The 12,667-nt window shown below is 42.0% G+C and overlaps 1 protein-coding gene across 1 annotated transcript in view; it reads left to right on the forward strand.

Annotated features, from left to right (window-relative positions):
• The window catches only part of ANXA2 (annexin A2), a 40,772-nt gene that overhangs the window by 14,372 nt on the left and 13,733 nt on the right, over nucleotides 1–12,667 (forward strand). The window contains exon 4 of the mRNA XM_081293160.1: nucleotides 11,425–11,519. Within this exon, the coding sequence (XP_081149286.1) occupies nucleotides 11,425–11,519 (95 nt within the window). The remainder of the gene's footprint in view (nucleotides 1–11,424; nucleotides 11,520–12,667) is intronic.

Below are 12,667 nucleotides of genomic sequence, written 5' to 3' on the forward strand. Positions count from 1 at the left end.
AGCTCGGGTTAGAAGGGCTGTCTGACTAAGAGCATGCCCTTGAGTTCCAGGATGAGTAGGAGGGGACCAGGCCATGTAAGAGCCTCCTTTTCGAAACAAAACAAATAAAGCACTTAATTGGTTGGAGTTGAGCAAGAACTCTGGTCATCCTGTTGTTTCCTGACCTGCAAAAGTGCATGTTCAGACTTTTCTGCTTATGCTAATGAATGAACCACCGGGGGACTGGCCCATCCTGTGAACCCTTCGAAGTAGGAGTTATTGTGAGAATTTTTATGATTCCCCTCCCTGCTTTGGACAAAGCACTTCCTTCTACTGTGAGGCTACATGGAAGTGTAGATGAGACCCAGCAGTTAGAGCAGCTGCTGGTCCACAGCCCTGCTAAACAGCCATGTCACATTTCCGTCTAAGGAGAGGGTTTTAAGTTACTGACCCATAATTCACAGCAGGAAGACTGCTTTCTCATGGAAGGACTGAGAAACAGCAACCAGGAGGATCTGGGTACCTTGAACTGGGGCGACAGGCATTAGTCATTGCCCTGTATACTTGCCACCGTGCCTTTCACTATCAGAACTGCCTGATGCTGGAGGATGAATTACATGCGGCTGTTCCTAAGACCCTTGGAGAAACTGGTGACTTTGTTCTGAGAGACAGAAAGAACAGTAGAAAGGGTCATTGGTGTCCTGTGGCTCTAACAAGATGTAAGGGGGTACATCATCTGCCTCTTCAGCATCCTTTCGTTGTGGGGACACTATGGGATACCCTTACTTAGAGTGGCTTCCAGGACAGGTGAAAGGAGAGTAGTAGGATCCTAATTAGATCTTTAAAAAGTCATCTTCTTTTTGCTTTAAAATAACCCTTCTTGTCAAGAGTCACTAATCAGAAACTTTAAATCCGCAGGGCTACCTCACTATAGTCTGTTCTTGTCGCATTGGCACATTGTGGATGAGAGTATGTGCGGTCCTGGGTTCAAGTCCTGCCTCTGCTGCTCACTAGTGATCTGACTGAGCAAACACTGGACTTGCTTAAGAGTCGATTCCTTACTGTAGAACAGTTGAAGCTCCCACCCCCAGGGCTGTTGTGAAATCTGAAGCACTGACTTAGAGAGTGTGAGATACGTTGCTTAAACCTGTGGACAGAAACACACATGGCCTGCTTTCCTAACATTCATCCTCTTTCACTGTTGGGTGTGCCTAGGTTCTTGTGGTTTCCCAACTTGCTGATGCAGAAACACCCTCGAAGTTTAACAGTTAACTCATTTGACAAAGATGGTGCCTTTTTACAAGCTTGGGATAAAGGGTGCTTTTATCCTTGCATGAGAAAGCCTTCAGCCCACTGGAATGTAAGGATTGCGCAAATGAACTCTGGTCACAGCTGAAACTCTCTTGTTAATAAGAATACCTTCAGGCCGTTTCTGGGTTACTAGGAAAATACTGTCTTCCTCAGTAGAAATGTCTGGAGGGCTGAGATGTGGATTCCTGCATTCCAGTTTGGTCCGAAGCAGCTCATCATCATCAGTTATTTATTGAATGCTCCTGGTGGGCAGACACTGCCCTTCAGGCACATTCAGCTTAGGTGAGCTTTGGAGTCATTTGGATGGAATGTCCCAGTTTATGGGTGACATAGTTCAGGATGGACATGCTCCACGTCTCTTGGCCTTGGTTCATCCTGGGATTTCAACACTGCTCTGCCTAGCCCTGGGCATGTGTTCTTAGGCGTTACCATGATTTGGCACCCAGCTGTTGGGGTCAGATTTTTTTCTTTGTCTTCCTCTATTTTCAGGCATGAAAAACATGATCCTGTAGTCATTCGATAAGTTTTACACTTGTGGTCCAATTTTAGTTTAGGTACCGTCTCTCTTTTTTTCCCCCCCAGATTTAATGTTTAGTAACTTTCATGTAGGACCACTTTTTAATTATTTACTTATTTATTTTTGGTGCCTAGTGGTTTTAGAGAGTAACTGTTTCCTTAAGTCCATTTAGTCCTTTAGAATAATTCCTATATTGGCAGTAGGTTTTTTTTTTTTAACCTTAAATCTATCAAGCTACCTGGGAGTCTGAGGAAGGAAAATCACAATTTTGAAGTCAGTCTGGGCAACTTAGTGAAGCACTGTCTCAAAAAGGGCTGGGGACATAGCCCAGTGGTAAAGTACTTGTCCAATCCCCAGAACCACACTACACACAAGCATTAGTGACCGATACATAAAATGAATAATTAATTCATTTTCTTTCTTGTCTTTTCAGTATATTCTCTATTTTCCAGATATTCTCTGACATGTATCATCTTCCAGTGGAAGGCAGTAAACTTAACTAAAAACTAAAGTGGTTTTGTTTTCCAGTGCATGGGATTTTACCATTTTGTTTCTTTCTCCTCCCCCTGATGTTTTTTTTAGATAACTAACACCATTTAGAAAATGAGCTAATTGTGATCTTACTGTAATTAAGAAGTTCCTACCACACCTTGACCCACTTCAAACTCTATGTGGTGTTGGCCTTTCCTTAACATCAAAGGGTACAGAGTGTAAAAACCTCAAATGCTGATACAACAAACACAAGCCCAATGACCAAAAGATAAGTATCTGCACCTCCTTCTCTCCTAGATAAGGTAGGCTGTGTGCCTGCCACCTGCAGAGTAGGAAGGGACATTTCAGCTCCATCTGATGTTCCCTATCATCTGTGTGCTCTGGGAGGGAGAGCTGGGAGCAGGTCACCTGTGGCAGATTACTTAATGTGTTGCCATTGAACACAAGGACTGTAAGCAGGAGCAATGCTAGGAGGGACAGAGCCTTCCGAGATCTGTGGGCTGGCTCTGCCTAGAGTTGCCTGAAAGTCCAGGGGAAGCTCTTACCCTCCCCCCTCCCCAGCCCCGCTGGGTCCCACCCGTGGGCTGTGTTGGCAGCTGTCTTTAATGGGCCCCTCTGCCACACCCAATGCACATTCTTTTTCTAGCTTCATCTTGAGCTCTAGCGGATGCCCCCAACAGATGGGCCTCTGCCTTGGCTCCTGCAGGACTGCGTGCACGGCCCCTTCCTCCCGCCTCCTGACACCCACACAGCTGCTGCTCACCTCTCTGGCCTGAGTGCTGCTGGCTGTTCTTCAGGCCTTCTCTGGGGAGGCAGCAGAGTCAGTGATTCCTTGATGTGCTTCTTCTTTCTACTTTACATCCTCATTTATGGCTCTTGTCACATCGTGTTGTCATATTTACCTCTGCATTTGTCTCTCTTTAAGGGCAAGGATTTTATTTCATAAAAACTTTTCAATGCCCAGGCTCTTGGATTATGTGAGATGGTAAAACTTTAACCCCAATAATAGTCAAAAAGTGTCCATTTACTAGTGCACACAGGTGAATGCGGGTGAGCAGGGACACCTGAGAGAGCAAAGGTTGTTCCAGAGTCTAGATGATATCCAGGAAGGATAATAGTCCCCCAGTGAGCTCGGGTCTGTTTTTAGGGTCTGAATTCCATTCTTGATCCTAAGTCGGCTTTGTTTGTGGTTTGAAAGGATTTGATTGTGTCACCTAAGCCAAAGCATGGTTGTTCTGTGTGTGCTCTGGCTTGAGGTAGACTATGCAATTACTTATGTTAATTCATGTCTAGTTAGAAACTGAGTTAAGCCATGCAAAAGTAGTAATATTGCTTAATTAACAAGAGGTTTCTGAGATTTAATCTGTAGGAGTCTCTTGGTCTACATTGGCCTTGGGTTAAATATATACTGTGGAGTGTACAACACAGCTGTGAATGGTTTACCATATGGGTCCAAATAACTAGAAAGGAAAGTCAGCTAAATTAGAAAAGGATGAATCTAGACTACATAAAATAGGTTGTAATTAGCAGCAGCACAACCCCCGAGTTAGTGTAAGTGCCAATAAACTGGCACAGCTTTGGTCTCTCTGGAAGGGGAGGGTGATGAATTGCTCTATTATTATTGCCACTTTTGAATTTAGCAGTATTTGTGTTCTCCGGAAGGGGTGCAAAAGCGGGTGATTTCCCCCCACCCTTCTCATAAGCACAAATATAGAAGCATAACTGTGGCAAGTTTTTGCACTTATTTTCTTCTTATACTTTCAAAATAGAACTGCTTAAGATTTCCAGCATGGTCAAAAGAGTAATATCCCATGCACTGGAAAGTGAGCCAGCACCTGTATTTTGGGTTTCATCTGCACACCTGGAGCTATTCATTCCTTTAGCTGAGCACAGCAGCGAGGCAAATATTCTCTTGAGGGTACCAGGAGGCAGGTTGGCTGGGAAAAGAGCCTTTCACCTGTAAAATCAGGGTGATGAGGAGCCAGACCTAGGAGTGCCAGCCGTGGGAGTGAGAGCCCAGTGTGGCCCAGTACCTTCTCTCCTTTTGGAAGGAGCTGCCAGAAGTCCAACCTTCCCCATTACTGAGGCCTTCGTCTTCACGTTCAAATTTACTTTAGACCCAGTTCCCATCTCACAGCAGTGGTGGGAGCCTGAGACCAGTTTGAATCATAGGCACCTTTACTCTGTGAGCACAGAGTTCCTTTGTAATGGTATTTGTCTGCATAGCATGTAGGTGCCAGACCCAAGCCAGGTGGCTATAACACACAGGGAAAAGAGTCCCCTGTCCTCCTAATTGTTGGCGTCAGCTTTCATTGCTGCCTCTCCTGGCTGCTTTTTCCTTTGTGAGAGCTGTAACTTCTTTTCCCTGCAGAAATCCCAATACTGGCTTCACCCAGGGACTCTGAAAGTAACCAGACTCTTACTGGGGTCAGCAACTCTGAGTAACCCCGAGTTAAGGGCGGGCCTGCTGTGTTCCCTGGCTTCTGCTTTTTTTCCCCTTTTCCTTTTCATGAGAGAGCTAGAGCAGCAGAGCACAGGATGGTGCATGTATTTTATGTGTGTTCCTTCATTTATAATTTGAATCTCTTGCTTTTGTTTTCCTACTGGTCCTGGGAAGCAGACAGGGTTCTTCTAGATCATTCAAGTATCCAGTGGAATTACCAAGTAGATGGTGTCTTAGCTCCTATCTAAGGAGCTCAGCTGAGGTGGGATCAGAGCAAAATGGCAATAGAACACATTTTATTTCTGCACCAAAATTTCTTGGGCACTTAGCTCAACTAGACTTTTCCTGAGTTGGGACTGTGTCCCCGGCTCTGCCAGACTTGGCAGAGGCCCAGAGCTCTCCCATTCTCGTCCTGTCTGGTGTTTGTTTTCTCTCCCATCCCTCAGGCAGCTGTCAGAGTTTATCCTGTAACTGGATTATTCATCTATGTGAGCTAATGGCAAAATTGTTCCCCATCTCCTCTATACCCTATATATTTGTAGACAACCCCTTCCCCAGATTGAATGCACGCAGGAGCCAGAGAATACAGTCGACACGTCGCCATTCATTCACTCAATTAGTCTTTTTTTTAATATTTATTTTTTAGTCGGACACAATAGTTTTATTTTGTTTATTTTTATGTGATGCTGAGGATTGAACCCAGGACCTCGAAAGTGCTAGGCAAGCGCTCTACTGCTGAGCCACAACCCCAGCCCTCAACTAGTCTTTTCTGCATCCTGGAAAAATAAGTATTTTTGTCGTCTCTGTCCCAGAGTGAGAATTCTGGGAAAAGGGAGGGAGACTGTGCCCCAGGATCTTGCCGGTCTTTGTCCTGTGTGCTTCCCAGAGCGCTACATCTGTCACTGCTGCTTATTCAGAGTTCTCTCCTTTTATCTGTTGCCCCTCCTGGTTGGATCCTCTAAGTTCCATTTTGCCAAATGATTGAGAGGGCAGGAATTCCAGGCTTCCTAGCACCAGGGCTGATGGCAGGAAGGTTCTTTTGGGCAATGATGTATGTGTTTTGGGTCAGGGGCTTCTCTATCCTAAAACCACACCAGTAGATGGATGAGTAGCCAGCATAAACAAGCTTAGTGCAAAAGATTGCCTCCCTCCACCAAGTTCTTAATGGCTATATCTTGAAGAGAGTGTTCTAGCCCCTCTGTTGAAAAAAACTCAATTGGGTTATTTCTTCAGTAGCTACACATTGTTACTGCATGTCAAATTATCATCTACAGGTTGCTAACTGTGAGTGCATTTGTATGACTAAATAGTTCTATACATGTACAGACATATTACCATTCCCAGTCCTTTCTTAGGACCTAGATAGAGGAGTGCGATATGAAGAAGTATCATAAGTATAATTTCAAAAAGGTACAGACATGACTCATAAATATAGGATAAACATATGTTGAGCATTAGCAACAGGGATAATAATCACATCCACTTCATGTGGATGCAAGAAAAATGACAGGATATGTGCAAAGCACTTAATACAATACCTGGCACACAGTAGGTGCAAAAGGGAAGGTTGCTGTTCTAATGAGTAAAACATGTTCATGTGAATATATCCTTGGATCTGTGGTCTGCCCTCTTTGTGTGGCATGCCTCTGACCTTAATATAAAGATGATATCTTCCAAAATTTGATACCACTATGCCTAGAAATCTGAGCTGAATCATGATTTCTCCCATGATCTAGATAAGGAGAGGATCTGGGCAATTTTCCTTTACTTTTCAACCCATCACCACCACCCTACGGGCTCCTGAGCCCTTCATCAAACACAAATGAAATCCATTTTCTTTGTGCAGTCAGTGTGTCTCCACAGCTGTGAGTCAGCATCCTGTTCCAAATGGCTGTTGGTTCGTTGCCATGAACAATAAAGACACACATTTTCCATGGAGCTGACTTGGGGTTTCTACCCACAGTGAGGAGGAGGAAACTCCAGGAGGCAGATTTTGTGGTTTTTGGACTCAGCCATCATTTTAGACTGCAAGTCTTCTTTGTCTTGAAAAATGTGGTGGGTGACTGAAGACACCCAGGACCCCAAAGTTGGCTGCTTGAGCCCGCTGACAGTGGTGCCTTCCTGTAGCCTTCAATGCAGAATGATTACTTCAGGTCCACTGGCATTTAGAACAGTGACTGACCTTTGGAGTCCCCTAACTGGAGTGTTGAAAACGCTGTAGTTAACTGACTAGATTAGCTGACTATTTTCATTCAAGGAATAGATGCTTTTTAAAAACCTCCTTGTTCTATTTCCCATCAGGAGCCAAATGAGTACATTTGTGTTTTGTCTCCTCACCAGTGTTGCAAAAGCTTAACTTCTATTTGTTTAGTTCTTTTAAAAATTTACTCTTTTTAAATATACATGACAGTAGAGTGTATTTTGACATATCATACATACTTGGAGGATAACTTACCTTTCTTGAGCTCGTACATGATGTGGAGCTACACTGGTGGTGTATTCATATATGAACATAGGAAAGTTATGTCCAGTTCATTCTACTGTCTCTTGTTCCATCATCCACTTCCCTTCATTCCCCTTTGTCTAATCCAGTGAACTCCTATTCTTCCCTCCTTCATTTTTATTAGTTTTTGAAAAATACATTTTAAAAAGTCTGCCTGAATCCCAGCATTCAGCATGTCATCCTCTACCTTTTGTGGAATTCTCCCCCACATCGCTATTCCCCAGTGTAAGCCTTTGCTTAGAGGACTTTGTGACCACCTGTATCAAACACAGGGGGATAGGACGGAAAAGAAAGCCTCGTTCAGATTTGTTTCTTCTTCAAGAAGTTTTGCCCTACCCACCCAGTTTCTGTTAGTCCCTAAATCCTTCTGACCAGCAAACCCTTTCCTAAGCACTGGAAAATGAGAAGTCAGAAGGTACAGATTCAGAGGCCGAGCCTCTTCTCACAGGTTTCTGCAGCTGTGTTCACTGTAGAGCTCTCCCGGCTCCAGGCACCGGCCGTGTGCTGTTGGTGGTTGTGCTGGCAGAGGTAGCTCGGCGTTCAGCTGCCTCCTTCCTGCATCTTGGGCAGCAGTGGAGAGGAACCATTTGACCCTTGGAGCTTTAACCTGTACCATCTATTTTCCACAAGAGTAAACTGCCTTATTCATTAGGATAGCAGGTCGAGGGGAAGCGGCCGTGTCCTAAAGATAAACTGGTTCAGTCCCACTGGCAGATACATGTGTTCTGGTGTCTCAGTGTAGGTCCTGCCTTTAGCAGCATTGACCAGGCAGATGATCCTGGGCTCCATGAATTTTTCCTCTTTCCAGTTCAATTGGAAACATGCAGGCAATGGTATGGGAGAAATAGCTGATGTGGGTGGAGTTTTGGGAAGGAGTCTTCCACTTGCTGAAACTCCATTTAGTTTCTTTATAGTTGCTGACATTAATTAGCATGTGTGCAGTGCATCCGTGATCCCATCTCAGTGGCTGTTTGCTTGGTAAATAATTCAGGTGAATGCATTGGGATGCCTTCAGACTACAGTTGGTGCTGCCTCTTAGGTGAAATTCAGGTTAATCATCAGGGCTTTTATGGGGATTTCCAATAATTGGATTGAGTTCCAACTCTGCTGGCTTGACACTTAACTGTTATACAAAGGCAAAGAACTGTTTCGCTGAGAGCAGAGAACTATACAGCAGTCTGTGAACTGAACTCTTCTTAGGTGTTTTTTTCTTACCTGGGTTGTTTGGACAAAAACAAGCCATAATAAGGGAATGCCCTAAAATTATAGTCGGCCCCATACATCATAGAAAGAGCTGGTGGAAGTGATACAAGTCATACACAGGCTGCTTTCCAACAGCCTTCCCACTCTCCTCCCATAGTTGTCCATCTCTGTCACTGAGTCTCACTCAAGGGGTTGCCTGGGTGTTATTGAAATGCTGCTTCTGGGGTCCTACATTCTAGATAGTCTTAATCAGCACAGCTCAAATAGGATCCAGGGGATTGAGTTTTTAATAAATATTCCTGGGGATTTCAGTGGTGGCCAGTCAGGGACCTCATCTGACACAGATGTATGTTTCTGAGAAAATCATGTATTATGGGTCAGTATTCTATGTTCAGTTCAGTGGCTGGTAAGTTGATTTCAGGAACTATTAGAATTGAGGTTAAAGAGTAGAATTGTGTTTCATTGTGATTCTTCATTTTCAGATATGGATAATAAAATTAAGTATAAGGCAAAAATACATTAATAAGAGGATTACACATGTATGTGGGTAGGTGTGCGCACCACTAGTGCAGACATAAGTCCATTAAGTAGCCTCAATACCAGCTGTGTGGGCATATGACTGTAATCCCAGTACCTGGAGAGGCTGAGGCAGGAGGATGGCAAGTTTGAGACCAAACTCAGCAACTTATCAAGACTCTCAGTAATTGAGTGAGACCTTGCCTAAAAAGAAAATAAAAAGAATTGGGGATATGGCTCAGTGGTAAAATTCAATCCTCGGTACCAAGGAAGTGAGTAAATGAATGAATGAATAAATAAATAAAGTAGCCTTGTAACCTTATTGAGTTTGTGATTAAAACTTCCCAGCCCATACCTAATAAAAACTAAATATAAATTTAGACATGATTCTGTTCCGTAGTGTGGAGATGGAGGTCATTGTTCATGCCCCTTCCTTTGTGTGAGTGTAGACACTGAGACCCAGGAAGACAGGTGTTTACACAAGTAACAGATGCAGAGCTGGGTCCCTGTCTCTGAGCACTGAATTCCTCATCTATAAATAGAAAGAGAAATAGCTGTGCCCACTTGGTTGTTTTGAGGATTAAGTAAGATAGCATGTGTCAGGATGTTGGGAGACAGAAAGGGAATTACATAGATATAATTCCTTGTTATTATGCATACTGTGTTTTATTCTAAAGGAAGTATTTAGAACTACATTAGGAATTTCTTGAAGTAATTTGTTGACTCTAGATCAGTAACTGCACGTCATTTACTATGTACTTAAAAAAATGCTTTTTGTGGTCATAGTCATCTCACTCCTAGATGATCACTATTCAAATTTTGATATAAAGGCTTCTAGATATTTTCTTACACATGCACATGAATGTGTAAATGCCTACATAGTATTCCATTATATGAACAAGAGAACATTTAATCCATCTCTTTTGGACATAGGGGTTTTTCCCCTTTATTTTATTTTATTTTTTGATATTGCATACAAAGCTGAAATAAGCATCTTTGAAGCTGACTCCCATGCAGTGATTGCGTTTCTATGTTTACTTTGCTACTCTAAAAATCAGAACTAAAGTTATAGATGCTTCAGTTAAGATAGCAACATATTAGTATGAACTCCCTTTGAAATAAGTATATACATTTTAAAAAGTGTTGTTTTTATACCCAGAAATTCTAACTTCGTGCTTTTGGGACTAATACACTTGAGAGTAAAGGTACCACCTCTGTGAATCTGCTCATTGCTTTTGCCTCAAAATATTACATTTCTGGCCTCTGTTTCTTCCAGATTCCTCTGGTTCCCTCTGGGCCAAGCTGTTTGCAGTTTGCCAGTGACCTTGTGGGCTTAGCAGTTATGTCCTATCATCCAGAATTACCTATCCAGTTATGGCAGAGACTTTCCTTTTATTAAACAAAGTTCATAATCACTCAGGAGAGGCATGTTTCACATTCTGAATCCTTAAAATCATGCTTTCTTAAGTTAAATGGCATGTTAGGAGTATTTCTGATATAAAATTGGAAACTCGGATACCAGAAGGCATTGCTTATCTTTGTAAATACACATGTTCCAATTAAAATAGGTACTAAAATATTTTGGTGGCACTTCAAAACTCCCAATTTAGATTTAATTTAGATTAAAACACTTACTCTTTTTAATAAAGTTATAAAATTGATTATTAAAATTGCCTATTGGAGACTAAAAACAGTGGAACTTTTTTTTTTAATGCTAAATAATTTATAAAATTTAATTTTTTAAAAAAGGCTAGTTTGGAAAATTTAACAATTGTCTTCTACAAGTTGATACAGGGTATCTACCACACACTATTGCCCCAGAAAAGAAACAGAAAGCGTGGTGGTGGCCTAGACAATGCATTGGACAAAGAGGTGTCTGATCCAGGAAGTGAACAGTGCTCAAGAGCAAAGATTCAGGAGTCAGGCAGTGGAACGTTTATTTTCCTTACAAAACAATTTAGTCTTCAATAAGTATGATTATATTAATCAGTTATGCTATTAAAATACAACTGTCATATTAAATCTGACTCATTTGTCATGACAGTTTCTATAATTATAAAAATTATACCTAGCTGCTTATATAGTCATAATCCTGCAATAAATATAAATAATTGCCTCTATTAATTCATTTTTGCAGTTACTGTCTATTAAATTCCCAGTTACATAGCAATTTGGCGACCTTCATTTAAAATCCTCCTAAATCTTTGTTGTTCCATTTGACTGCCAAAGCTCCACAAATGCACCTCCTACTGTTGATTCCAGAAACCAATTTAGGAATAAATAGTTTTTAAATACAAATATTTAAAAGGTTCATTTAGGCTTGAGGTTTGAAGCTTTCAAGGAAAAAAAATGTCCTAGTATTTCAGTTTGAAAAATTCTACTTAAGACCTTTGAACTAAGCCCAAAGTACCAGAATGTATAGCTGAGTAACTATTCACAACTGTTTTTTTTTTTTCATAGGTGTGGATGAGGTCACCATCGTCAACATTTTGACTAACCGCAGCAATGCACAGAGACAGGATATCGCCTTCGCCTACCAGAGAAGGACCAAAAAGGTATGGGTAATTTCAGGGATGGAGGGCATGCCGTGTTGAATTTAATTTAATTTCCTTGGCCATTGCGTTTTCTTTTTGTGGATTATGGCTTTCACCAGCTAGGACCTTTGGAAACGCTTGCATGTCCAAGGTTTCCCTCTTATGTCCTTGTAAGGGTTACTCCTCTTGTCCATGTGGGAGCTCACACATAAAGATAACACCCTTTATTCCAACCCTCTCTTACTCCATCTCAGCCTATGTGAAAGGAACAGTTCTGGGAAGGGAAAGTTAGGAAGGAACAGAGAATAACAGAGTGCTTACCATGTGCCAGGCACTGTGTTCAGTTCTCTTGTTTCATCTTTATGACTTCTGATGGCTCTGATATGATGTTTCTAATTTAATTGCAGGACTGTTGCCTCCACTGAGTACTGATGGTAACACATTCCTCTCATTCTTTAAAAAAAAAAAAAAACACTCAAATTCTTAAGAGTTTTGCAACAAATGGGCTTCATTGGTAGTACATCGGGTCTACCAGGCTATCTTCAGCATGCCATGCCCTACTATTTAAAGAATCTTTGTGTGCTTTTTCCCTTCATTTGTCCACTGGTGGTTAAAGAGCAACTAGCACTTGTTCATCCTTTATTTTGTTGCAGTGTTAGGAAATTTTATTATTTTTTTTTTTAAAGAGAGATTGAGAGAGGAGAGAGAGTGAGAGAATTTTTAATATTTATTTTTTAGTTCTCGGAGGACACAACATCTTTGTTGGTATGTGGTGCTGAGGATCGAACCCGGGTCGCACGCACGCCAGGCGAGCGCGCTACCGCCTGAGCCACATCCCCAGCCCAGGAAATTTTATTTTTAAGGATGTGCTGCTTTATTTTTAACTTCTTGCTATTAAAAGCTTTTGATTTATTCTTGGACAGTGCAGTAAGAGTGGCTTCCTGCAGCTCCTGTTTGACTTAGGGCTTTCACTTATAGCTACAGTAGAGGTGAACTGGAAGGATTCTGGAAGAGAATTTCTGTTCTTGGGATTGACATGACCACCAGGGTCCTGAGAGTTGCAGGTCAAACCTTTCTGTAGCTCCTTCCTTCACCCTCTGAAACAGTTGGAAAGGACAGAAATAGGAAAGCAGCTGGCTTCTTTCATCTCATATGCATTACAATTCTTC

This window comes from Spermophilus citellus (genome assembly GCF_964194105.1).
Source record: "Spermophilus citellus genome assembly, chromosome: 4".
Lineage (NCBI taxonomy): Eukaryota > Metazoa > Chordata > Mammalia > Rodentia > Sciuridae > Spermophilus > Spermophilus citellus.